Source organism: Fistularia commersonii, chromosome 1 (assembly GCF_037954325.1).
Source record: "Fistularia commersonii isolate RoL2024-O1a breed Wild chromosome 1, RoL_Fcom_v1.0, whole genome shotgun sequence".
Lineage (NCBI taxonomy): Eukaryota > Metazoa > Chordata > Actinopteri > Syngnathiformes > Fistulariidae > Fistularia > Fistularia commersonii.
In genome coordinates this window covers 15,427,629-15,454,714 of record NC_141284.1, presented here as the reverse complement: position 1 = coordinate 15,454,714, position 27,086 = coordinate 15,427,629, and the positions used below count along the sequence as shown (strand labels likewise).

Sequence of the window (27,086 nt, the reverse complement as noted above, 5' to 3'; positions counted from 1 at the left end):
TTATTTTAAGAGGGTGACGATAAGTAATAATAATATATTATGAAAATAGTTGTAATTGTGATTTGGTGTCCCGGGCGGCCTTTCAGATGTGACCAAGCGGTGAGGTATGTAAAGAAGGCAGGGAGGATGGGATGTGGTACATAGACCAAGAGACCGTAATAACTGTTTGAAGAGGGTTTGCGATGTGTTGGGGTTTTTCCAGTAATATCAGTGTTATGTTGTAATAGTAAGTGCCACGGGTGAAGTAGACGGCCAAATGAATCAGATTCGACCAGTCTTGGCAATAAAAATCTGGATGAATAAAATCCCTTTCTTGCTTATCTTAGAGAACAGAATTCACTATAGTAAGGCGTTAGAGTGTAATGTTCGTTTCACTTGTGTCAGTTGAATTTATTTACGACTTGCTCGTTATTAATGCTGCATGTTTCATACTTCCTTCCAAGTTTGTTTATGGGCCCTGAAGAGATGTTGTGCGCATGCTCGCAGTGCCGTCTCTTCGCCCCACGTCCTGATTGGTTGACACGGCCGGATTAGGCGCAGACACCGGGGCGTCTCCTCTCCGATCCGAACGTACACAGACTTATTCGACCCTCAGGCGTATTTTTGGGACCAAAATTGGCAGTGAAACGTCATTTCAAGGTGAGTAGATCTTTACGGTACCTGCCTCCTCGGTCTGTCAATACGTTATGAATCAGGCTAACGACTATGCTAATATTAGCTCGGAGTTGCCACAAGAATCGAACCGAGTTTTGTCGGGTCGAAGTGCTCGTTTGGTCGGAGAATTGCCGCCCTTGTGATCCGGATATCACGATATTACAGACAGATGAACCACAGAACTGTAGAGCCATCATGGCAGTAGGCTAACATAGCCTGTTGCTTGTTGTGGAGCTTCTTCTTCTCCTAATTAGAAACCTGCACTGTGGCACGTCACCGCCACCTGCTGGCATGCAAGTGTGACCGCTATAGACCAAAGTACTAATACACGCCTTTTAATCAATATATTCCGGTGCTAACTTTAAACCTATTGCCGGAGTTGTCTAGAAACAGGTAGTGAACCACGGAATGGGCCTGGCTCTGTGGTGTAGATCTGAAGACAAAGTCATTTTAATGGTAGGAGTTGATTCACCTGACCATGATCAGCCCTGACCTCTGACCCCAGCCACATCAAACCACACCTCCTTGCCCAACTTCAGAACCTCACCTGGCCAGACAAGCTTTTTCAGAGACGCCGTGTAACGGTCCTATGTAGAAGATAAGACAAGATTGGTGCCACTGCGATTCATTGGTGCCGCTACAGTGTGGTGTGGCGGCTGCACAGCACGTGATAGAAAGAAGACGGCCCGAGTGGTGAGAACAGCAAAGGACATTGTAGCCTGCCTTCTTCCGGATCTGGGCTCTATCTACGACCCTTAGATGCAGAAGAAAGCCAGGAGCATCGCAACAGATCCCACCCAACCAGGCAACAGCCTGCTTGTGCTGCTGCCATCAGGAAAGCGGTACAGGACAATCAATTCCCACACATCTCGGCTGAAGAACAGCTTGTACCCAAGAGCTGTAAAAGTAACCGCTCCCATACCTGTTCAGCCACACACTCACACTGTGTCCCCTTGGTGACAACCACTCCATCCTCAGACCCCCACAGAGACAATCTCACACCCACCTGACAATCTCTCACGCAACACCCCCTTGCACTAAGCTGCGCTTAAAACTCAGTCATCTTCATACCACCCTTCATGCCATTCACACTATGTATATAAGTTAAGATAGACTTTATTGATCCCCATAGGGGAAATTCCTTTATAACTGCACCCGATGTATATAACTTGTCTATTTATTTTTATCCTGTACATAGTCCAAGCCAGGAGCCCTCATTGCAAAATTTCACTGTCCCTGCACAATAACAATTAAAAATTTTGATTCTTGATTCCGACTCCAGTAGTTGACGAGAGAACACCTCCTATTGAACTCGTGGGATCACGTCCCGGTCTTTTTCGTCTCCTTTGGGCTTTTCCCTTCAGGGGTCGCCTCAGCGAATCAACCTTCTCAATCTAACCCTATTCTCTGTATCCTCCTCTCTCACACCAACAACCTTCATATCCTCTCACTTTGCCCATAAATTCTCTTTGGTCTTTCTCGAGACCTCGTACCTGGCAGCTCCAATTCCAGCATCCGTCTACCAATATATTCACTATCCCTCCTCTGTACATGACCAAACCATCTCAGTCTGGCTTCTCTGACCTTCACTCAGAAACATCTAACATGTGCTGTCCCTCTGATAGACTCAGTCCTGATCCTATTCATCCTGGTCACTCCCAAAGAGAACCAAAGCATCTTCATCTCTGCAACCTCTAGCTTTTCCTCCTATCTTTTCATCATTGTAACTGCTTCTAGGCCATACATCATCTTTGGTATCGCGTCGCAGTACTTTCGTCTATTTCTATTAGTAGACACCTCTAGTAAACTGGAGACAATAATCAGAAAGGAGCATTATATCTATCTTTAGTGTTGTATATATTCATATTTTTCTGTTTTATACTTTCTTTTTATACTGCTAGTAAACAGTCAATGCTATCTGATTTTCATTGTTTCTAAAACAGTGACAAAAGAGATCTGTTCTTACCAGAATTGTTTGACTGTTGTCATTGAAGTTTCATCTTTAAGATGGAGACAGTTTTTTTAAACGCTGAAACGCCTAATGATTTTTAATGAATGCCAAGTTTTGTCGTTTGTTTTTCAATACATCGGACCCTCATTTTGAAACCTTTAAATATGATTAGATTCAATATTGTTGCTCAAAATGTTCTTGACCCAAATGAGAGAAATTGACACAATGCAATATTTAGTTTTTGCTCCTTTATAATCTTCTATCAATTTCCTTTATGAATTTTACCCAATCAGAGCACAAGGGTCCAACTTGTGAAAATCTAGAGGGTTCCACGCCTGGATAGCCCCCTTGTCACCACAGCCTCCACCAGTCAATTGCTCTGAAGCATCAGGTCAGAGTCCGAGGAGGGGTTGAAGGTTGGATGTCCTGATGGGCAATAGCGCGCTGAAGTCTCACCTGGAGACGTCCCAGAAGACGGGCGTCTTCCAGCTGACAGACAAAGGCCTGCTGGAGGTGAGAGTTCCTTCAGAACCTTTTTACCTTTTTACTTCAGAACCTTTACATGAAACTCTTGCTTATCCTGTTGTAGATTGTGAGGCGTTCTTGTCAAGCTTGGAACCCCCCTCCAAGTTTTTTTCTCCAGAAGGCGTCTTTCTGGATGTTTTGAAGTTTTACATATAAATAACAGATTTGATATTAACACATTTGATCTGTGACCTTGTCCGGTTTTGCATCAATCAAGCCTTTGAAATATTGGTTGAGGGGGTGTAGAACCCTGATCAAATGAGGGGTTGACTTATCCTATTTGAGAAGGTTAACAAGATAAACTGGACCTTTACGGGACCACTATCTCAGTCCCTGCTGTTTCATATCTGGTGAGGTGACTGCTGAGCCAAAAAACATGCAGCCTGTCACTACCTGTTGTGTGTGTATTTGTGTTCAGTTTCCCCCAGAGCTGCAACGTCTCACCGCCAACCTGCGGACCGTCGACCTCTCTGGGAACAAGTTAGAGCTTCTTCCTGTTGCTGTCGGCAATTTCCTCCAGCTCAAGAGTCTGACGCTCAACTCCAACCGACTCGGTGAGTTCGGAACTGATGTCTTTGGAGGAATAAAAAAGACGGATCTAACCAGAGCCCCCTGACCCCGACCCCTTAGCCAGCCTGCCCCCGGAAATTGGGAAGCTGAAGAAGCTTGAGACTTTGAGTCTGAATGGGAACCGGATCCAGCAGCTCCCCCCCACACTGGGCCAGCTCAGAGCCCTGCGGACCCTCAGCCTGTCCGGGAACCGTATCTCAGAGTTCCCCTCTGGACTGGGATCTCTGAGGCAGCTGGACTTACTGGACTTGTCCCGGAACCAGATCCAGACCATCCCCCCAGAAGTGTCAGAACTTCAGGCCATCGAGATCAACCTCAATCAGAACCAGGTAACGCAGAACATTGTACCTGAACCAGGTGCTACAACCAGAGCTACGTAGAAATCGGATCTGAATCGGACTTCAGAACAATATGTTTAAAAATTCCGGAAAAAAATGTGACGGTGTGTGTCCTGCTTGGGTCAGATCTCGGTTCTGGTGGGGGACGTGTCCCGATGTCCCCGTCTAAAGGTTCTGCGTGTGGAAGAGAACTGTCTGGAGCTCAGCTCCATCCCTGTGTCCATCCTGACTGACTCCCAAGTGTCTCTGTTCTCCGTGGAGGGAAACCTCTTCGAGGTCAAGAAGCTTCGTGACCTTGAGGGATATGACAAGGTGACCCTTCCCGTGACCCCCAGGGGGACACAAGACTCCTCACTGCGCCTTTACCATCTTTTTGTTCCTGTTTTCTTCTACCAGTTTCTGGTCTTCTTGGAATGTCTGGTTCTTTTTAATTTAAAACATTTTGAAGAGAGTCACACAGAATAATTTGGAAAGAGCTGAGCTCAACTAATGGTTTTATTGCTATATGCCAGACTAACTACTTCTTGTTCATAGTAAACTACATGTGATCATTTCTAGCCAATCAGAGTATTCTGCTTCTCTGCCCCTGCAGTACATGGAGCGTTTCACTGCCACTAAGAAGAAATTCACCTGATGAATGAAGCTCTGCCCACTGCTGCTTCTTCTGCAGACACAGATGGTAGCAGAATGGGCCTCCTGTTGGAGACGCTCTGGAGGCAGAGGAAAGAGGATGTTTTCCTTCTGTCTCTGTAGAACATGAAGATACACATTTCAACCAACAGATGTCCAGAACGTGCCCAGGTAGGAGAGGCCTCTGGTGTCAGGCTGCCTGGAGACACCCTTGAGTGCAGAGCATCGCCCACCGGAGGAGACAAAACAGGAAGTCGCAGTACCACCATTAACTTTTTATTTAAACTTTTGCAGGATATGGAACACTTTAACAGAAAGTAGAACTACATGTCTGTACTACATTACATTCATGGTCACAAGTTTATTTTGCAAAAATACACTGATTGCTTGTTTCCAATCTGAATGCTATGCTATGCTAACAGCCACCCTGGTCTGTTATGAGTCAGGGCTAACTTTATTATGTTTCCAGGCTTTTTGTTAATCTTGAATTAACACTTTCACCGGTTTCTGTTCCTAATTGTAAGATAGGATATCGGTATCCACTTTTTCCTGCTTTTTTGCTTGTTCGGGGCTAGCAAGTTCTTGTCTTTCCAGACAGCAATTCCTATTCCAATATGAGTCTTTATGAAAATGTTTTATTGCCAATTTATTTATTGGCAAACAATTTCTTTGTGTGTCCAGTCCTAATGCTAAACTACTCCAATAGTCCCCACATTTCTAGTTCTTGCTCTAGCTTAGCACAAAGAACAGAACAGAGTGAATTTGAAGTAAAAGAAACTGACTTCAGGAACAACAAGCTGACCAGTGTGTGTGTGTGTGTGTGTGTGTGTGTGTGTGTATGTGTGTGTGTGTGTGTGTGTGTGTGTGTGTGAGTGTGTGTCACAAAATGGTAAAAACAGAAAAATATACCATGGCTGATTTCATCCGAGTAAGACTAACACAACCCGCATCCAGTCACTAATCGAAAAATCCAGCTCTGTGATGCCATGAACTTATCTGGACAGGTGACAGGCCGTTGTGAGGACCACACACACACACACACACACACACACACAATTTTGTCCATCACCTGGGTTTAGACGTTTTACCACTAGGTGGCACTTAGGCGCAGCGAGTATTCTCCCACCAAGCATTCATTCACGCAAGGACATTCCTCAGGGAGAGACCGTCAAGTTGGTGTCATTGCAATGGGTATTTCCGCTTAATGAAACGCTCAAGTCAGTCAGGACCTGCGCAGTAAGGTCACCATGAGTAGAGTCAGTTTGCTCGCTTAGTCAGATTTTGGCCGTGTTTTTTAAGCGACCGCAATGTCACTATTTAAACATAAATATGTAAATGCATGTAAAATAACATTTTATGTCAGTTAACGTTAATGTCCATATTATGCTTGAGTTCTGTTAAGAGTTGTGCATTGAATAAAACGAACGGGATAACGATCGCCATGCTCTTATTTTGACGGCGGAAACGCTTCACTTCCGGTCTGGTCTTGTTAATCTTGGTGCTTGACGCAGTCGTCCGGAGGAAAACAGCGGAGGGTCGTGAGCCGGAGGATTAACGTAGAACCGATGGGTTCGGGCCGTAGGTCGAACCCCGAAGGCCGTGTCCCGCTTCATTTTCACCTCTTCCCTTGCTTCGCTTGACGGATGACGCCGTTTTCCCTGGCGAGCCGCCGCGTCCCAACTTTCTACTGCTCCAAGTTTATTTCGGGCGGATGGAGACAAGATTTCGGCGGCGGAACGAGAGCTGAGCGGGGGAGAACCGAGCCGGTTCATGTGAGCAGCAGTCCGAAGGCTCCGTGGAGGGGAAGAATGAGAAGATGGCGTTTCTTCTTTGGTTTGTGATTCTGCTACGGAGTTCGGACGGGACCGGGGGAAGCGGTGAGTTTAGCCGGTCACTTTTTCCCAGTTCACAGCCAGAACCCGTCAATGTGGTTTGCCGTTCCGTTGGATTTCGACAGACGTCAGTCGTTGAACTTTGAGTCTCAGCAGAACCGACGCCCGCCGCCGAACTTCCATCACAACATGCCGGTTCGGTCAACCTGTTACTTCTATTAATTCTTTATGCCGGTGCCGAATTGAGCAGAAGCCCGGAGACAAACCGGACAGGTCCGGCACCGGTCTCACCGACTGTTCCACGAACCGCCGGGGAGGCGGTCTTTAAATCGCGCTGTTTTTGAACCTAGTTCGGCGTGAGGAGTCGAACCACGGCCGCGGGGCTACGTGCAGGCCGGCGGTTGTTACAACAGGAAACACACACACAAACAATCAGAGGGTCAGTAATCATTTAATTTAAAAAAGAAAACAAAATCTACATGAGGAAAAGTTCTGATCCGTAATCAACCAGCACTCACAAGCTCGGAAGTCTCCTTCAAAATAAGGGCTTGTGTTTACATTCAGAGGGATGAGGTGTCACCTGCTCAGTCAACTTAACATTACTGTTGTTACATTACTAAGACTCTTTTAAAATAACGCAAGTATGATGAATGGATTCTGTTGATGGAGAAAATATTCAATTACCATGATTTAATATATTTCATAATAGAACAAGTGTGTGTTTCCACCACTCATTGACTGTGTGTACGATCCTGTAATGTCATGGACTTCTCAGAAAATGCATGAGTCGCTGCAGTGTCATTGGAACGGACAGGTAGATGACATCATTCCCCACATTTGTCGCAGGGCTGTGGTTGAGTGATGTCATCAGTGGGGGGAGGGGGATGTAAAATAAGTATTTCAGAAAATATCGTGGGAATCAATAAGACTGGTCTGAAACTCCAGGAGGAAGCAGGTTGGATGTTTGGGTGTCTTCGTCAGCGTCTGCGTGTAAAGGACCTCCCTCCAGTCACATGATCATCATCACAATGGAGAGAATTCACATAATTCAAATAGCCTTGGATGTCAGAGCTGTACACCAGCCTGGTCCCATGTGTACATGGACATCGGGACCGAAACACAATGGATTCATCTACAAAAAACTGGAAGCGAATCCGTCAGGTGATCACGACCAGCAGGATGCTGTCTGTGGACAGGTCTGTCCTGAGGGATCAACTCAGGGAAGAGATAGATGACTCCATCCTTTAATGTAGTTTCAGAATTTTTTTTTTTCAATAATTAAACAAACTGATTAAAAAATCAATGATTTTCCAGTTTGGATTGATTTTCAAACATTTCCCTCAATTGGCCGATAGAAACAATCATCTCAGACATGAAAAGTTGTGTTGTCATCCTACAGGTGTGACTTTCACCAAACATCCGACCAATCAGACAGTGTCCCAGGGGAATGCTGCCCGCCTTGGCTGTGCTGTGGAGGGCGTGAGAGAACCGGAGATCCTGTGGATGAAGGATGGAGAGAAGCTGTACAGCACTGACCAGATGTTCATTACCCTCGGGGATAGACACTGGGAGACGTACTACAGGTATACACACATACTGCCGACACCCTCTGGCGGGTCTTCGTGGTCCAGCATGGTGGTTCAATGGGTATTCGAGTCCGATGGTCTTTCTTCCAGTGTTAAGTCGGTCCAACAGCAGGATGCGGGTCAATACTGGTGTGAGATGGACCTGGATGGTCAGACCTTCTCCTCCAACCGGGCCTGGATCACCGTAGAGGGTGTATATTCGGACCTCCTCAGTCAATCAATGCATCAAGTTGTGTGTGTCTGTCCTCCTGCTCCATGTTTCTTGTGTGTGTGTGTGTGTGTGTGTGTGTGTGTGCGTGTGTCTTCTCCAGGTGTCCCCCACTTCATCCAGGAGCCCCAGGATGTGTCCACATTCCCAGGCATGCCCTTCAATTTGACTTGTGGGGCTGTTGGGCCCCCGGAGCCTGTGGAGGTTTTGTGGTGGCTTGATGGGGTCCTGCAGGGAGACCCCCGTTCTTCTCCGTCCGTACTCCATGTTCCAGGTGAGATGTGAGCCCTTAGGATCAGGCGGGTTACCTTTAACCTGCTGTGATGCCACTTCTAAGCAACAAAAACTAAAATGACAAATGAAGCTAATGACCTCATAGACACATGGCCTTCTCCCTGCAAAGAGCATGTATGCAGGTTGTGTTTTGTGTGTGTGTGTGTGTGCGTATGTGAGTGTGTAAGACCCATCCAAAGATTGCCCTTGATTCCACTAAGTTCTTTTTGCGTTTTCATCAGGGAATAGTACCCCATACTTTTTTTTTGTAACTATTCTGGTGAGGTTCCAAGCGACTGGAACCAATATTAAAAGGGGATGTCAACAGATGGCCCGCTTTCTGATTGGCTGGAGAATGTCATCACCGAGCGTGGTGCTCGACACAAAAGTAAATTCAGCCATTCGGAAAAAAAAACAAACAAAAAACTGGTAGTGTTACATGTAAGCATAGCTACTGGTGCTCACCACCTGCAGCCTTATCTGGGTCTTCTCTTGCTTTGTGTGTCAAGAAGCCCCAGGCGAAGCAGCAACTACACCATCGCTTCCATCCCCTTCAGTCTACATGCATTTAGTCTGCCATTTAATTATATCGTGAGTGAAAACCACATAGTGCTGGAACTGTAGTTTGAAGTCACCAATTGTCTTGATGTCATCTCACTCCATAAACATGGGCCGTGAGACCTGGTCAGCAATTGCTCAACTCAGTAATTTTCTGCAGGGGTGAACAGCAGCCTTAAGTTCTACTGTGAGGCAAAGAACGCCAGAGGGATCTCTGTCTCCAGAACCGGAACCATCCACATAAAAGGTTGGTCTGGCTAAGTTTAGCCTAAGCTTATGTAGTGGGAAAGAGGCCACTGTATAATTTAGCATTAGGTTCTCAGCTAGCTGGCAGCTAACAGTTTGAGCTGTGATTGGCCAACCCCTGTCCTTTTATCAGTGTTGCCGTCGGCTCCTGTTGAATTAAACGCTGAGATGACAGACCACAATGTCACGTTGACATGGAAACCAGGATTCACTGGGAACTCTGAACTGTCAAGATGCATCATCCAGGTAATACATAGACGAACACCTTAACACACACTAAGAAATACAGAGTTGTGGACAGTGTCTCTACGCCACCAGCTGTCTAGCCCCTCCCCCTTGGATGGGCCCCCCCCTCAGATTGTGGTCCAGGTCCCGCCCCACCAGCAGGTTCTGGAGGGTCTTCGTTGTCACACCAACTACAGCGTGAGGGTCTCCTGTGTGAATGAAGTGGGGGCATCGCCCTTTTCGCCTTGGACTCACTTCCTCACGCCTCAGGCAGGTGAGACATGATGTCATCCCAGACACTGGGGGGTCAGCCTCACTCCAAGCCATCCAGGGATCCCCAATATGCTGTGTGAACTTAGCTTACCATTGTTTGATTACATCCCCTGTTTGGTTTTGCCGCTCCATGGACGAGCTGAAGGATTTGCTCCCCAGCAGCTTTTGAACTTTGTGTTTTTGTTACTTGAAAACCCTTTGTGCATGTATTCAGTTGATCACGGCTCCTGCCAAAGGGGGTCACAGGGCCCTGCCCCCCCACAAAAACCTTGCCATAAGCAATAAATTAATTTTGATAAACATATATCGATAAGAGACTCAACAATTTGAAGTTGTGGAATTTCAACTAACCATTTCTTTAACAAATAAATCTGCAGTGCCATCAGCGGCTCCCAGGAACCTGACCTTCGAGCTGTCAGAGAAGCAGCTGACACTCAGGTGGGCAGAGCTTAAGGAGGAGGAGCTTCAGGGAAAACTTTTGGCCTACAAGGTGCAGTGGATCCTCGGAGGAGAGCAGCAGGTGATCAATAATTGATCAGCTGATAATTTATCCCTTATGTATTAATAACTGATTGACTTGTCAGTAATCAAAATATCAGCCATCAGTACCCTTTTGATCGGTCAGGTGTCATCCCCCCCTCCAGGAGCCCCTCCTCTTCAAAAACTCCCCCGCACAACTCTCTGGTGCCAGCCGCTTCTTCAATGCCGTAGTCCAAGTGTCGGCCTGCACGCTGGTGGGCTGTGGACCCTGGAGTCCCCCACTGGACATTCTACCCGCTGCAGGTACCAGTCTCCATTAGACATCCTGATGTCTCAGACCCCTGCCCCTTCCTGAGAGATCCAAGGATGCAGACTGACACTATTCGACAAGAGGTTGTCTGCATATTGATAAAGACTGCCCACCCCAGATGTGCAGGTGCAGCGGAGCCACATGTGGGTTGGCCTCCTGCTCAGCGTCCTGATGGCCATCCTGGTCGGGTTGCTTCTCATCGCTGCTGCTCGCCGCCGTGGGAAGGAAATGCAGTTCGGGTACGAGGAGACTCCCTCAGGAAGGTTCAACTATTTTTCTCTGACTGGTTGTTCAACCTCACCGGCTGTCTCTTTGTCCTCAGTTCTGTCTTCAAGGCTCCCAGTCCAGAAAGTTCTGTGTCGTTCACTGCAGCTCGGTCCTTCAGCAGAAGTAGCTCAGAGCCGCCGGAGTCCACATGTGAGTTCAACGGCCATTTGTTTACACTTAAACAACTCGAGCGCTTTGGAGACGAAAGCTATGTCTTGATGGACCACTTGTCTCTAAACCAATCAGGTACCATGTTTGGTGCGAGGAGCAACAGGAAGTCGTGAGGTTCCCTAGGAACAGTAAAACAGGAAACATTTGAGATTGAGCCCCCTTTCTGTATCGGATCAAACCTCCAATCAGAGTTCACCTGAACGTCCTGATGGATGTCTATGTCCTTAGACCTTTGAGAGCAGCTGTTCTGTTTACAGGACACAGCCTGCATCTGCTCACACCTGTATTTACCTGCATACACACACACATACACAGTGTGCCTCTACTCTGCGTCTATTCCTTAGCAGGTCACGCCACAGTGTCTCTTGAAACGAGAGAGAGGTGTGTCTCCCTCTGGTGGAATTTCTGTTTGTTCCAGGCAGGCTGTTAGTTTAACAAGTGTCTCCCTCCAGTGGACAGTCTGGGGATCAACCAGGAGCTGAAGAACAAGCTGCAAGACGTCTTAATCCCTGAGAGGCTGCTGTCACTCGGTCACATGTTGGGCAAAGGTAAACTGGCCTTTGACCTTGGCACTTCACACTCACCCTGGGTTTGAATACATCACAATGATAAGGTTACCTTATCATTGGCATGAGGGAAGGAAATGTGATCTGACTGGCATTTGTCTCCAGCTCTGATCAGGAAATTAGATTGTGTGAAAAATAAAACAAGGCACTGAAAACGGGTTATCAACCCCTTTCTTCAGGTTTCCTAAACTAATGTAGAAAAAAAGTAATTTATGATATTGTCATAGGGTCACTTGAATGTTCAGGGAGGATGGACACCAGAAAAATATAGATATTATGATAACAAATGATGAAAGGCTATCATATTTTATTAAAGTTTTGAATTTTGTTTGAATGTTGTTTAACTGGTTGTGAGGGCTGTATGTGTACATGTGTACTAAACAGTGAAAGTGCTGACAAGGTGGAGTTGAATGTCACCTCACATCTTCAACCTTCACATCTTAATTTTCCTCTGCAGGTTTTTCAATGTAGTTTGCATGTCTTTTTCACGCTCGACAGGCCAAAAACAGTATTTGTGTGTGCGTGTGTGTGTGCATGCACACACATACACACCTGTCCATTTCTCTAGGTGAGTTTGGCTCTGTGCGTGAGGCACTCCTGAAGTCAGATGACCTGTCTCTCCAGAAAGTGGCTGTAAAAGTTCTGAAATGTGAGTCTTCTTCATTAGCTGTTTGATGTCAACAATGATGATGGTTTACACACAAAAACACACACATTCATGAATACAGTGGCAGCAGTGTGTGATGCCATAGGCCAGTGAGAAGTTTCATATTCTCTGAGAGTTGTCTGTCCTGACTGCTGGGCGGATAGCACCACCCTCTGGTCTGTTTAAGGTCCTCTATATAACACGTGAATGATGTGTGCGTTTGTGCGTGTTTGTGCGCATATGCAGCTGACATCACCTCATCATGTGACATTGAGCAGTGTCTGAAGGAGGCAGCCTACATGAAGGACTTCCAGCATCCCAATGTCATCCAGCTGATTGGTAAGTTGCAGGTCACATGACCCCAGGAGAGGCCAGGGGTCACAGTGACTGACAACTGGCGTGTCCAATAGGAGTGAGTCTCCACCGACGTCCTGGCCAGCGGCTTCCTGTCCCAATGGTTGTCTTGCCATTCATGAAGCATGGAGACCTTCACACTTTCCTGCTGCTGTCCAGACTGGGGGACAGACCCTTCGTAAGTGTATCTGTCTGTGTGTCTTTTACTGTGTGTGAGTGTATTTGTCACACTCTGTGTGTGTGTGTGTGTGTGTGTGTGTGTGTGTGTGTGTGTGTGTGTGTGTGTGTGTGTGTGTGCGTGCGCGTGCGTGCACGCAGGACCTGTCTCTGCAGACTCTGGTCCAGTTTATGTTGGATGTTTCTCGAGGGATGGACTATCTGAGCAGTCGGAGCATCATCCACAGAGACCTCGCTGCCCGCAATTGCATGTCAGTCCTCCAATAAGCTCCCTTCATTTGTCACACCTGCTTTGTTTTTAAACTGTCTTTGCAATCATGACATTTTGGCCATTCAATGTGTAAGTGAGCTCAATCCAGGAAGCGGGGTCATGTGGACTAAGATTGTGTGTGTGTCTGTGTGTGTGTATGTGTGCGTGTACGTCTTAGGCTGAATGAGAACATGACCGTGTGTGTTGCAGACTTTGGTCTTTCCAAGAAGATATACAGTGGAGATTATTATCGACAGGGATCGGTCTCTAAGCTTCCTGTCAAGTGGATCGCCCTCGAGAGTCTAGCCGACAACGTGTACACAACACAGAGTGACGTGGTAACACACATGCGAGCACACCCACACACTTATATAATTGTGTAAAAATCATATGCGTCAAGGACTTAGACTTTAGACTTATAAACTGAAGGAACAGCCAGTGTTTTTCTGACAATGACATTTTTACAAAGTCGTAAATGCTAACCACAGTCCTGTGTGTTTGTGTGTGTATCAGTGGGCATTTGGGGTGACCATGTGGGAGGTCATGACCCGGGGTCAGACTCCATATCCTGGCGTGGAGAATTCTGAGATTTACGAGTATCTGATCAAAGGAGAGAGACTGAAGAAGCCGCCAGACTGCAGGGATGACATGTGAGTGTCCGGACTTCCTGTCTCTCTCACCACTACCTGTCTTTCCCACCACTATCTTGTCTGTCTTCCAGGGCTCGTCCTCCAAACAGCTCAATGAAGATGATCTGAGTCAAACTTTATTGAAACATATCAAGCATGTGGTTTTAAGAAATGCTTTCTTAAATTCAGTAGATTTGCCCTTAAATTACCTTGAAAAAGAATCAGTAGGAAGTGAAAATACATGATCACAATAGTGATTTTAGCTAAATATTGTTTTTCGTAAAATATTGAATAAGTCTAGTTTTTTCACCCGGGTAGTTCAGTGGTTAGGGTCTCTCCCGCACGGCAAGAACGTTCCTGGTATGATTCTAACTGGGGACCTTTCTATGTGCCGTTTGCATGTTCTCCTTGTGTCTCTGGGTTTTCTCTGACACTCAAAGCTAGTGAATTACCAAAAAATTTATAGCAAATAATGTTTTTGCTTAGTGTAATTTTCAGACTATTGAGTGCACCTGAATATAAGCCGCACCCACTAAATTTGAAAAGAAAAAATGTTTTTACATATATAGGCCGCTCTTGTCTATAAGCCGCAAGTGTCTATTTGTAAGATGAGATATTTACACAGAAGACTTTTTGAATTAACTTTTAATTAAACACGTATCCATAATGCTTTTTTCCGAACAGTGCCTGTAACACATTGGGTTAAAAGATAAAAAGTACAGAAGCCTACCAAGAAAAGTCAATAATCGCTATCTTGATCTTTACCCTCCAACACACAGTTCCATAGTCTCTCTTTCGTTTTCGGTTTCAATGCCACTTGTATAAACGTCACCATGTATTCTTCAGTGTGTATGTGTATTTTCATAGGCCTAATGTGATGAGGCTAATTTTTTGGCAGCATGACACTCGTTAGCCCATAAAAATCCATAAGTGAGCTGCAGTATTCAAAGTGTGTAAAAGAAGATGCAGCAAATAGTCTAGAAATCAGTTTTTTTTTTTTTCATTTTTAGCTTACTAAAAGTTACTAATGATTTGTACATGTTTGGTTTTATGCTGAAGTTTTACTTCCTCCTTCCTTCCAAGTAACTTTCAACTGTGGCTCTGTGGTTGACCTCTGACCTTGCAGTTACGACATCATGCACAGTTGCTGGAGTCCCGTTCCCAAGTGTCGGCCATGCTTCCGGCGCCTGGTCGACCAGCTGGAGGCACTACAGCAAAGCCTTTTGCCACCACCACGGCTCCCACTTCTATATGTTAACCTGGAGGGTGACGCGGGGGAGGGGGGCTGCCGTATCCCCTGGCAACAGTCCGAAGAGAAGGAGCGAGACTGGCTGATGGGGCCGGGGATTGCCCAGGCCATCGGGGGGGACTACAGGTATATTGTGGGACCGGCGGGAGGGGATGGAGTGGAGTTGGAGGCAACCACCGGGCGAGATGATGTCAGAGACGAAGATGATGATGTCGTCATTAACGTGTGACTCTCCAGATCAGCCTTTTCCCACCGGAGGCCCCCAACCTTTGGCAACAGATCCAATCAGCTTCAAGCTGCTCAGGAGGTTGTCTGGCCAGCATGAAATTTGAGGTGAAGGCGTCTCAACAGCTTCAGGCTGGAGCTTCATCTACTGACCTTTTCATTTAACTTTCGATGTCCGCACACTGATGGTGCAGAGGCACACACGTTCAAACAAAAGGAGGAGGTCCTCCAGTCTGTCCAGTTGGATGTAACTCCTCAGCAGAATAACCTCACCTGGTCCATCTCTTGGGAACCTCAGAGGAGGTCAGACTTTGTGTCTGTCTCACTGAGAGTTTCGAAGAGATGCTGACGCGCGGAGGGCCTGATTGCCATGTGACCTCAGAGTAGCTGTTGTGATGTCACTTGACCTCTATGATCACACTCATTGTGATCCTACTGTGAAGATTGATCCAGATCAAAATGCCGTTAAATCAACTGCTAACAGTTAGCTAAACATGCTAAGTGCCAAGGCATAGCTGGTACTAATCTTTCTCAACCGTACTTGGCTACTGATGCTAAGTTAGCTCCAGCTTACTGAATTGCTGTGAGATAACTGTCCAGCAGCAGTCACTCCAATGCTGACAGTGCACTAACTAGCTAGAGACTGACCTTGATGCTAAGCTAACAGCTAGCTGCAGAGACTGCTGCCTAGCTTAATGTGATAGTGTAGTATTTAAATAAGAGCTAGGAACACTACATTTTACATAAATTGGTAATTTTTCACATTAAGGATTTTATGCTAATCGGGGTGTTAACTTCTGAATGTTAATTGTTGCAGTTAGTCTCGTTCAGATACGATGTGTCACACGGTCTGTTTTCTGACCTTTGACATCCATGGGTCATGCTGCTCAGAGGGACAGTTGATTGTTTCATGAAAAATATGAGATTTTAACATTTTTTGTTGTAGATTTTTTTTAAAGCTGTAAGTAATAAAGTGAATGAGGGCTCTAAATGGTTTGTAATCATCTGATTTTCCCGGTGTCCGTTGAACCTTCAGTGACCTCTGACTGCCAGCGGTCTGACCAGTCAGCTGTGTTTACATCACCGGGCTATGGTGATCGAGCACTTCACTGTCCTGACCTTTATCAGGGCAGTTAACACCAGTCCCCATCCTTCATCTGATGCTCCCCTTAAGCTTTCTTGGTTCTTGATGTTTGATGACTGATAGAATGCCGGGCTCCACTGGAGTAGTCAGCCACTTGACCGACAAGCGTCACACTGAGACCCTCCCCTACAGACATCGACACAGATTAACAACCATGTGAACATTACTAGATGTCAACCTTTGTGGGTCAAGGTCTAAATCTGGAATCTGTCTTTACCTGACACTCACCTGCTGGCTGAGGGCAAGACATATGTGCCATGATATTTGGTTTATACTGATAACACTGATCAGCTCCAGTGAAACGGGCCACAATTTACTGTGAATGGAAAAGGGCCATTAATGTCACTATACCTGTTATCACAAACTAGTCTAAAAATACACTGCGGGGAGGGTCCTTTTCATCCTGATCAACCCCTTGATTCCAGTACCAATGAATGTGCTGTTTTAGTGATCCACTGTTCTTGGAGTTTCAGAAGAATCACCGTTGTTGTCATGTGACTGATGTCGCACATGGAAAGCAGAAACACAGTGACTTTCGTGAGTCAGAACACACACACACACCCCACCCCCAGGTATGACAGGTGTGATGTCACAGGGACGACATTGGCCACCTGGAAGGGAATCGGGTTGAAGTTATTTCCTCCTCCATTTCCAAATCTTTCTTGTTTCTGTTTAGTGACTTAGAATTCTGAAGAAGTAGAGACTGAGCTGCTGGTGATGAATCATTCACGGATCAATAAGTGTTTTTTTCTGTCTTGAAAGTCAAGAGACAAACATTCAGCTCGCATACAGATCTTCTCTGACTTGTGTTATGCCTTCAGGAGTTTTCTATTGAGAGAACAGAGGAACGTGGTCTGAAAATTACATTAGAACATCAATTTGATTGGAGAGCAGAAGATTGGTTTTAAACTGATTAACATTTCATCAGTAGACCAAAGAATCCTGAGTATTTTATTCTCCACGATTTAAACCCGATTCCAAGCTAGATCATTCACCCTGCGGCTTTGGCTTGGTCGCCATCAGGCTGGAATCCTCTCAACTGCCATGTTCTAATCCAAAACTGGGTGGAGACTCACTGCGGACACTCCCTTTGTCAAAGTCAAGCCAAAAACATTAGCTTGACCAAAATTTATCATGTGATAGATGAGCTAATTGTAAATTATCTTTAATTATCCACAAAATTAAAATCTACCAAAAAGGAATATATAAAGAAACATAATCATGATTAGAACCGAAAAGAATCACATTCCTTTTATGTAAATACTTGTCTATTCACCAAGATTTAAATAAAAGTGGGATTAAAATTTGGATTGCTTGGTTAGATCTCGTGTCGATTTCGACCTAAATAATCCTGTGGGACTAAAACGAGCTTCAACATTTGATTAAATACCTTCAGATGTCAACGGTTTGACTTTAATATTTCCAGCACCACAGGAGACCGAAAACAACGGACGCTTCTACACGGAGGCCGCGTTCGGTAAAACCTCGTAAGTGAACGACTAGCACCGCTTCGCCATTATTTTACCGGGGCTTCGTCCGGTCGCCGTCGCAAGGGTTACTTCCGCCCAACGGGATTGGTCATGTGACTCGTCCGAAGCTAAACTGACCATTAGCCTGCTAGCTAACGGCCGTCTGCTTCATGTTTTGAACGGAAACAATATCGCGCTGGTACGCATGCGCGATCACCGCGCCCTCACAGGGAAGGCACGTACGCAGATTTAACTGGCGGTGGTTCGACAACAGCGCGGGGGGGGGAAACGGTGAAATCTTCCGGTGTCTAACTCCCCACCTCCCCTCCCCCGCCGTGAAAACGTCACTCAAGCCCTGGGAAGGCGCAGAAAACGTCCCAGTTACCGTCGCCGACGGCGGACAAAATGGCTGCTGCGGGCTCGATGTTACAAAACGAGCCGCTCGATTTGTTCCCGGATCCTCGCAGGATGTCGGTCGCAGCGGTCCCCGGACCGAAACGGCCTTATCGCCGGTGAAAATAAAAGCCACGACCGAATAAAACCGCTGAAAATCCCACGCCCTAACCCTCACGCACGCTCGTTAACCGTTTCACGGCCGGACCTGGATCGGCAGGCGCAACTGCCGTTGTTTCTCGGTCGTCTCACATCCCACCGGATCGGCCACCGGAGCACGGTGAACGGACACAGCTCGCCGGGCCCGGGTCTGACTGGCGGTACTGTAACTGCGTTATCTCCCCCCCTCGGTCGTCAGTCAAAGAGGGACCCTCGAATCGATCTTGCTTCCGCCAACAGGTAACGGTCCCGTAGCGGTCCGGTTCGGAGTAGCCCCCCTCCCCCTCCCCGTACAGCCACCCGTGCGGGAAATAGGTGAAACCTCCTCCGGCGCCGGTGTTCACCAAGCCGCAGTTGGCCGAGCCAGTTTTGAACGTCGTTGGCGGCGGCAAGATGGCGGCCGAGGCTGCGCGATAGCGCAGCGGACGCGGGCGGGCGGGCGGTGACGTAGCGCCGGGACACCGCGTGCTTCTCCCGCAGCAAGAAAAAAGCCAAGATGTCGGTTGGACGGAAAAAACGACGGTAACGCTGGGACTCTGCGTTTCGTCGCCAAACGCTCCTTCCGTTGCAGCACCTTGAAAGTAACCGTGTGTCGTCATCAGACCACGTGGTGCCAGTGTGTCCGATGTAGAGGTTTTGGTTTTGTTGGTTTTTTTTTTGTTTTGTTTTTTTTGTTGTTGGAAGCCATTGCTGCCTCAGGCCTGCAGCTGCACACAACCAGGACCGGGTTTCATGTCAGGTGAATCACACAGAATCCATGTTTCTACCGGCTGCTACTGTCTTGTTTTCAGTTTACAGTTTCTCTAGAAAACATCTGCTGCATTTGCACTTCATCGGGTGAAGTTAGTCGTCGCCCGTATCCAGCTAGCAAGTTGTGTTAGAAGCTAGGCGTCTGTGAAGAATCTCGATGGAGTTATTAGTTATTGGACTTACCAGTTTGCTGAGATCAGAATGTGCTTGTCACGTAATCGTCTGGTTGTCGTTCACTGTTAAATACTTGAACCGAAGGTGATGTCATCCATGCGCGTTTGGTTCCACTAGCCAAGAAGTGAGCTTTGGAGTGCAACTATAGCTTAACGTCAGAGTTGAGCGCCTTGTGCAAAATGGTTTGTCTTACTCTCTCGCCAAAAAGTTTCTGAGCTACCTTTGCTAAATCCCATAATAAATGCAGAGAATCGTGTTTTGAGGGAAGTGAAACCAAATTCTAAAGTAATTAACCGAAACACATGGCTCTCAGAGCAACGATATTTCAATCCTCAGAACTGACAATGAAGTAGACTGGTCTTCATCCAGCAGGAGTGAGTGGGAGTCGGACACTCGAAGCTGCCCTCATCTTTAACTTTCACATCTCGTAAATACCGTTTACATTTCTGTGTATGTTTACCGTCCCTGCGCTGCTACATCAAGTTTTGACAATATGTTCATTTTTATTTATTCATCAATACTCATCTGGATGCACTGCAGATGGCAAAGTAAGAGTTTCATTGTACAGGCAAGCATGTTTCCAGACTGTACACGTGACAATAGACACTTTGAATCTGAGATCCTGAAATGCCGCTGCTGGCGCGTCAGTGTCACATGAGGAGACAGCTGGACATTGAGGGACCGTCCTGTGTAGTTTTTGAAATTTGGCTTGTTTGCGACTGAAATTGTTTCCTTTCAGTTTCATCAGATTTGTACTCGGTTACAAACAAGCTGTTGTTCATTGTTTGTCAATGAGCCGCTATCACACTCTAGGAACTTTTCGCAGTTCCTAGAACCTTCTCAGGAACTAGGCCATTTTTCGGGCTTTTGGACAGGAACTACAGACCATGGACCTCAGTTCCTAGAATCTACTCCGAGGCATGGTTTTATTTTTACAGTTCCATAGAAAATCATATGACCCATCACTTGCTTGGTGATTGGTAGAACTCGTAAGCCATGGCCATTACTAGATTCTTCTTGCAGACTGCAGAGTGACATTTTTATAAACTATCGCCAGTGGTCACTGGTCATCTGTTTTCTTGCAACTTGTAACAATATGGATAGAACCTGTAAGACGAAGGAGGGACTGACCAACAAAGAAGTCCTAGCTCTTGTGCCTGCTTTACAGCAGAGATTTTGAGCCCAGGCAGTGGAACACAAAGATTTCGGCCAAAATAAGCAAGGAATTGGCTAATGGTGGGGTTTTTCACATGGTGAAGCAGTGAAGGGAGGAAAATAAAAAGACCCATCTGATAGTCCTTGGTTATTACTCCTGCCAATGCAGAAGATGAATGCTGTGGCAACTTCGCTCTCCCTGTTGTCCGTGTCTTCCTCCTCTTCGCTGTGGTTTGTTTTTGAGTGCGGTACTTCAGGTACATGTCGCAGATGTCTCATTCCGGACCCCAGAACGGTCCCTTACTGCCTGTGCAATTGCAAAACTAAAAGGTTTCCCTGGAGGACAGTATTTGATTTGAGCTACAGTTCTTAGAACTGTGATCTTGGCATTTTCCTGTCTGAAAGCAGCTAACATCACACTCAACGCTCAGAGCTGCGTTTGGTGGCTGTGTCCACCAAGGGGTATTATGAGACTAAATCAAACTCCTAACAACTTAGAATTTTTTACACCAAGACAAAGAGTCAAAGGGGGCAGCAGGTTCCATGTCTTCATGGCCACGGTATCCTTTCACCAGGTAGAAAATTCAGGCATCTTTCTGAATCTGACGTCTTCAGAAAAGAGGCAGCAGATCAGCTTGTCGTCTGATAGACAGATGAGACAGCACACTCTCCACTCACCCTCTTCTTCATGTTGTGACCTAAAACCTGAAGCAGCAGCTTCCAGTACTTTCTCCAATTATGTAATAGATCACATGGTGGAATGTGGGTTCTATTTTTGTCCAGTTATGTTGGTAAATAGCATAATGCACTTCCCAATCCCCATCTGAATGAGGACTACATTGTGTTCTGTGGTTCATTTACTCTGCCCATGAGACTTGTACTAATATAATACTGACTTTCACAAGTCAATGTTCAGTCATTGCAAACTGTCCTTTCAGGTTTTAAATCTGTAAATTCGGTCTCGGGAAAATTTGTTTTCCACTTAATAAACACAAAATAGAAAGATGGCGGTCAATTTTTCAGACCTCAGGACTCTTCTTCTAAACAGGAAGCTGTTGGCATGATGTGTTGTGTAGCCCCCTTTCGGTTTAGGCCACTGATGAGCTTTAACCTGAAATGGTATTTGAAAGGACGATGAAACCAAGTGTTTCAGAAATTTTCTCATCCACTTGCATCACTTTTATAGGTGGTAGAACTTCAATGAAGTCATATTTTTGGATGCAAGTTTCTGTTCAGGAACTTCATGTCAATGTTTGTGGCAGTACCATCAGATCACCTTTTGATTCTTGGGAGTGAGCATGAGGTTCTGGTCTCAGGTACTTAATTGTTGATCAATCTTTTTTTTTTGCAGAACGCTGACATGACTGTTCCTCCTGAATGAAAGGCTGGGTCATAGTGCTCTGTAGATGTCAGGAACCTGTTCATGGCTTCTACCAGGAAGCAGAAAGCCATGGTGTTCCATCAGGATGGGCCAGTCGTGCCCGCCGCCGACCATCCTTGTACTACTGCCCTGAAACCAGGAAAGGCAAGCCAAGGGGACGCAGAACATGGTTTGACTAGTGAGGAGGCAGAGCTTAACATGCACCCGGCAAGGGAAATCATGCGGAAGTCTGGGCGATCCTCAGCGACAAAACCTCCGCCCAGTTCTGGTCGTCAGTCAGACAACCTTCCACCTGACTGTGTGCACAAAGGCATCAAAGTGACCCTGGACAACAACAGCATGTGGAATGAGTTCTTCAGATGCAAGACAGAGATGATCCTTACAAATGAAGGCAGTAGGATGTTTCCTTACTGCCGTTTTCGTATCTCCGGCTTGCAGCCCTCCAAGAAGTACTCCTTAATCATGGATATCCAGCCTTCAGACAACAGTCGCTACAAATGGACGGGAAGTAGGTGGCAAGTGGCCGGAAAGGCAGAGTCTCATGTGAAGAGTCAACCATTTGCTCATCCAGATTCTCCATCACTGGGACAACACTGGATGCAGAGCCCTGTGTCTTTCTATAAGTTGAAGCTCACTAGTAACAGTTCAGGCCAGGAGGGCAACATGGTCCTATGCCCGATGCACTGGTACCTGCCAAGGCTTCACGTGGTCCAGACAGATAAAGCTGCTAAAGACATAAAGCTAAGCGGTCCCAACATTGTTACATTTACGTTTCCTCAGACTGAGTTTGTGGCTGTCACTGCTTTCCAGAACAGTCAGTTTGCTCAGCTGAAGATCAACTACAACCCATTTGCTAAAGGCTTGAAGGAGGACAGCTCCAGTTTGAGAACCCTTCCAACCAAGTCAAGTACTGGCAAAGACTTGACCAAAGATGGGAGGACCTCAGCAAGTGAGCAGCATCCAGTGAAAAAGAGCTTGAAGTCTTTGCTTGCAAACCATAAACCAAGAAACTCCAGAACACCTGACACCAAACCATCAGATCCCGGTGACATCCAGAAAACTTCGAGCCTTGATCAGTCAGCTGCCAAGGTGACGAGGGAAAGTTATGGGTAAGATTTTATATTCTGCAGTCATGATCCTTTTTTTTTTTGGTCAAATTGTTTTTTTGTCAGATGTGGGGGGGGCTAAGCACCGATGTCATCAGTTGAGACTGAAGGCAAGCATCATTATTACCCCCATTTTAATGAGAGCTAGTTCACCATGTAGTGCAGAATGGGTTTGGTCTGTTTAGCTGAGTGTAGCTGTATTTAGTTTTCTTAGTCTGGTCTAACTGGGATTAAGCATCGAGCACCCCGTAGTCACAGGTAAAATTTGGTTGGGGTAAAAAAATAAGTAGTGACCTTCTTTTTCAACCTTGCCCATTTCAGAAGCACATGTAAATTGACTGGAAAGACTGGATGTTTGAGACTTGATGTCCACGTCAAGTCAGGAAGTCAGGTCATAGAACCTGTGGCGAAGGCAGCAATGCAAAGTGTGCTGAAGTGAAGTTATTGAATGTGGTACTGATGGTGGTGTTGATATGCGGAACCGGGGAGGAACCATGTTATCAAGAGATTAAAACATAGCAGTGACTCTTCAGTTAAAGCTACAGTTGAAGGGATCCCTGGTTACCAAGATGTTATTGTCCTATTTGATTAGTATTTGTACCAGATACATAAAAACCTTAGTATTTCTTAACATTTCTTAGTTAATATGAAATATTAAAAGAATTAAAAAAAAATCACCTGTAGGCCGCCATTGTTTTTTATGTTGTCTGGGTAGTGACATTATGAGGTTGAGCTAGGCTCGGTCTCATTCATTTTACCTTACAGTGCAAAAACGTGTCATCTGTGCGACCCTTTCTTTTGAACCCTAGAGGTGTGAGCAAGGAGGACAACGCTAAAGACGAGCCAATATGTGCTTAAAAAATTAAGACGAACAAAGACACGAAGAGAGTCAACTGTGGCAACTGCGTTGCTATTCTAACAGAGAGCGTCCGGTGTAAGGAGCTCCGCTTTTTGTCATCAGCTGTTCACTGTAGACTTGCGGGCCGCTGTGTTGACTGACCAGGTTACTCAACGTCAGCTTGCAGACGTTGCCTTGTCTTTCGTCATCAGATACTTCTGCGGTAGTAGGTTGTTGACATCCTCGTAGGAGAACATTCAGCGTCTCCTGCCTGTGGTGTTCAGTAGAGTGGGGTTCACTCGTTTCCCGAGGACCTTTTGTATGGTTGTGAAAGGAAACTGTGGGTAGGGCGTTTGGCTTTAGTGTACATTTAAAACTAGCAGCACCTGTGAGCTTTCAGCTGTGAACACAGCTGCAGGTCCTCACAGAGTTCTGTATGTCCAAAAGCAATTTCCCACCCCTTTCTTCACTTCTTGGCCCTTGGAAAGCTGTGCTGTTCAGACTAGCATCAGTACCTTTGTTTCCCTTGGACTGGAAATTGCACCTAAAAGCAGTACCGTGTGGCATTATTACTGTATTTAAGCACTGTACCAAAGCCAAAGTTAACACTAGCGGAAAGCCAAAGTTAAAATGAGCAACCTGTACATGCCATCAACCTAGCACGCATTGTGCTAGTAAAACAATGGCGGTGCCCCTGGGTTGAAATATGTTATAAATTGCTATTTTTAAAGAAGTAATAAGTCTTCATGCTTTTTTTTAACAACACATTCCCATATGAGACAAACACTAAAGCAACGGGTATTTACAGTGGGCAGAATAAGTATTTGATACGCTTCTGATTTTTTTTTTTAACTTTTCCTACATACAAAGCATGTAGAGGTCTGTAATTTTTATCATAGCTACTCTTCAACTGTGTGACCGAATCTAAAACAAAAACCCAGAAAAAATGCTTTCCATTGCATGACATAAGTATTTGATACATCAGGAAAACAGAACTAAATATTTGGTACCGAAACCTTTGTTGGCAATTACAGAGATCAGACGTTTCCTGTAGTTCTTGACCAGGTTTGCACACACTACAGCAGGGTTTCAGCCCACTCCTCCATACAGATCTTCTCCAGATCCTTCAGGTTTCAGGGCAGTAGCTGGCCAATATGGACTTTCAGCTCCCTCCAAAGATTTTCAATTGGGTTTAGGCCTGAAGATTGGCTAGGCCACTCCAGGACTTTGAGATGCTTCTAACGGAGCCACTCCTTGCCAGCCAGCCACACACAGCCAGTTGCCCTGGCTCTGTGTTTTGGGTTGTTTCCATGCTGGAAGATGATGTTTCCACCTCCATGCTTCAACAGTTGGGATGGTGTTATTGGTGTTGTCCTCATTCTTCTTCTTCCTCCAACCACGGCGAGTGGAATTTAGACCAAAAAGCTCTAGTTTAGTCTCATCAGACCACATGACCTTCTTCCATTGCCACCCTGGATCATCCAGATTGGTCATTGGCGAACTTCAGACTGGTCTGGACACGTGCTGGCTTGAGAAGGGGGACCTTGCATGCGCTGCAGGATTTTAATCCATGATGGCGTAGTGTGTTACCAGTGTGTTCTGGGCTGATCCCTCACATCTTGAGAGAGATCTTGCATTGAGCCCCAGACCGAGGGAGATTGATCGTCATCTCGAACTACTTCCATTTTCTAATAATTGTGCCAACAGTTGTTGCCTTCTCACCAAGCTGCTTGCCTATTGTCCTGTAGCCCATCCCAGCCTTGTGCAGGTCTACAATTTTATCCCTGATGTCCTTACACAGCTCTCTGGTCTTGGCCATTGTGGAGAGGTTAGAGTTTGTTTGGTTGCATGTGTGGACAGGCCTCTTTTATACAGGTACTGAGTTCAAAATGGTGCAGTTAATTCAGGTAATGAGTGGAGAAGAGAAGGGCTCCTTAAAGAAGAACTAATAGGTCTGTGAGAGATGCAATCCTTACTGGTTGGTAGGTGATCAAATACTTATATCATGCAATAAAATGCAAATGAATTACTTAAAAATCATACAATGTGTTGTATGGAATGGAATTTGGAATTTGTTTTAGATTCCATCACTCACAGGTGAAGAGTACCTATGATAAAAATTACTAACCTCGACATGCTTTGCAAGTGGGAAAAGCTGAAAAATCAGCAGTGAATCAAATACTTGTTCTCCCTACTGTATGCCTATTAGTCCTTCCAGGCGGGGTTCCCTTTGATTAATGTGACAGCCTAAAATCTCCCACCTGTTGGCAGTTTAGCAACATAAAGTCCTACTCAACAGTCACAGGGGCTCTTTGGATCATGTTTCCCGATCCATCTCGGTGACCACGTTTCTGTTCAGTTTCTCTTAGATTAAGATTCTGTTGTGTTTGAATCCACGAAGTCCATTATTTGTTCTGTGTGCAGTAGTAGCTGGCTGTCCCAATTGTGTAGCTTACTTTCCTTGCTATTCTGGTAAGGAATAGCATGTTTTTAATGGGCCCATGCACTCACAACTGACATGGGTGCCACCATAAAGTCTGCCCTAACAGCCTGGAGCCACTTTAAACTACGAAACAGTAAATGTTTTCACCTCCAGCTTGGTGTCTTTCGGAACTGACACAGCTTTGGTGAAAGGGCTACTTTGACACAATGTTTGTATACAGAATTATTTACAACATTGGTCCCAGTAGCATTCAGACATCCCCCTTTCGGGCCAATTTGGTCATTCTGGTCCTCAGCAAGATGAGATACAGTCTGGGATCTTTGATGGGTCACCAATTTACTTGTAATAGATGAATTTGCTCATTGGTCCGCACCAATTCCTAGTCTGACTCACTGTTTCTAGCTCTATTATTTGGCTGAAATCAAAATTGCTTCACATCTATGTCTTTTTGGGACAATTTATTCATTCATTATCTATAACGCTTATCCTGCACTCAGGGTTGCACTTAAAGTGCAACCGTTCAACCAGGGACGAGCAAGACCTCGATCAGTTGCCAGTTGATCACAATTCACTCTGTCACTTGTCTTTGTAACATGGGTCTCCAATTTTTGGACTGTGGGAGGAAAACCAGAGAAACCCATGCAGACACGCAGAGAACATGCAAACTCCACACAGAAAAGCCTGCTGTGGGAACCAGGGTCGTACCAAAGAGGTGGGAAAAAAAAAACGTAAAACAAAATTGGTTCTTTCCTCAGAAAAGAGTCAAACAAACTACAGTGACTACAAATAAATAAGTGGCTTAGTGGATTCAGAAACATTATATTTCAAACAGCTACACAAGTCAGCTTGTGTCAACCTTTTACCTTTTAAGTTCTTTCACA

General features: G+C 45.8%; 3 protein-coding genes and 1 long non-coding RNA gene across 10 annotated transcripts in view; 3 read left to right on the top strand and 1 right to left on the bottom strand.

Moving 5' to 3' along the window:
• The first annotated feature begins 496 nt into the window (after positions 1-496).
• lrrc57 (leucine rich repeat containing 57) lies at positions 497-6,104 on the top strand. Its single transcript, XM_086150625.1, has 6 exons — positions 497-639; positions 2,899-3,118; positions 3,549-3,684; positions 3,761-4,029; positions 4,165-4,350; positions 4,631-6,104. Exons 2-6 carry the CDS (start codon positions 3,035-3,037, stop codon positions 4,670-4,672), a joined length of 717 nt encoding a protein of 238 aa, XP_086006751.1. The 5' UTR covers positions 497-639; positions 2,899-3,034; the 3' UTR covers positions 4,673-6,104.
• A 90-nt stretch (positions 6,105-6,194) lies between these two features.
• On the top strand, positions 6,195-16,184 carry tyro3 (TYRO3 protein tyrosine kinase). The gene is made up of 19 exons (XM_086150508.1): positions 6,195-6,545; positions 7,900-8,083; positions 8,177-8,277; positions 8,398-8,568; positions 9,286-9,372; positions 9,505-9,617; positions 9,690-9,870; positions 10,247-10,389; positions 10,514-10,652; positions 10,778-10,898; positions 10,982-11,076; positions 11,550-11,645; positions 12,232-12,312; positions 12,556-12,648; positions 12,720-12,841; positions 12,982-13,091; positions 13,269-13,428; positions 13,604-13,740; positions 14,846-16,184. Exons 1-19 carry the CDS (start codon positions 6,485-6,487, stop codon positions 15,195-15,197), a joined length of 2,547 nt encoding a protein of 848 aa, XP_086006634.1. The 5' UTR covers positions 6,195-6,484; the 3' UTR covers positions 15,198-16,184.
• On the bottom strand, positions 14,846-18,546 carry LOC147237536 (uncharacterized). Of its 4 annotated transcripts, XR_015106477.1 has the most exons (5): positions 17,728-17,864; positions 16,949-17,165; positions 16,766-16,835; positions 16,566-16,653; positions 14,846-16,463 (listed from the first exon to the last, which is right to left on the bottom strand). It is a non-coding gene; the product is annotated as an uncharacterized LOC147237536 (long non-coding RNA). The 4 variants fall into 4 exon arrangements; XR_015106475.1 differs by lacking the exon at positions 17,728-17,864 and adding an exon at positions 18,408-18,546 and having other exon boundaries at positions 16,566-17,165; XR_015106476.1 differs by having other exon boundaries at positions 16,566-17,165; positions 17,863-17,978.
• The window catches only part of mgaa (MAX dimerization protein MGA a), a 28,702-nt gene continuing 20,083 nt past the window's right edge, over positions 18,468-27,086 (top strand). For 3 of the 4 annotated variants that reach the window (XM_086150487.1, XM_086150470.1, XM_086150496.1), the window contains exons 1-2: positions 18,855-19,097; positions 21,789-22,927. In XM_086150487.1, the coding sequence (XP_086006613.1) occupies positions 21,861-22,927 (1,067 nt within the window). In that variant the 5' untranslated portion in view covers positions 18,855-19,097; positions 21,789-21,860. Of the gene's footprint in view, positions 18,599-18,854; positions 19,098-21,788; positions 22,928-27,086 lie in introns of those variants that run through there. The other variant, XM_086150478.1, reaches the window with a different exon arrangement.

Bases quoted from the DNA above. Each gene is read 5' to 3' on its own strand.
- tyro3 (XM_086150508.1), top strand. From the start codon at position 6,485: ATGGCGTTTCTTCTTTGGTTTGTGATTCTGCTACGGAGTTCGGACGGG. The intron at 11,077-11,549 runs GTGAGTTCAACG...GTCTCCCTCCAG, and splicing joins AGAGCCGCCGGAGTCCACAT to TGGACAGTCTGGGGATCAAC. The intron at 13,429-13,603 runs GTAACACACATG...TGTGTGTATCAG, and splicing joins ACACAACACAGAGTGACGTG to TGGGCATTTGGGGTGACCAT.
- lrrc57 (XM_086150625.1), top strand. From the start codon at position 3,035: ATGGGCAATAGCGCGCTGAAGTCTCACCTGGAGACGTCCCAGAAGACG. The intron at 3,685-3,760 runs GTGAGTTCGGAA...CCGACCCCTTAG, and splicing joins GCTCAACTCCAACCGACTCG to CCAGCCTGCCCCCGGAAATT. The intron at 4,351-4,630 runs GTGACCCTTCCC...CTGCCCCTGCAG, and splicing joins ACCTTGAGGGATATGACAAG to TACATGGAGCGTTTCACTGC.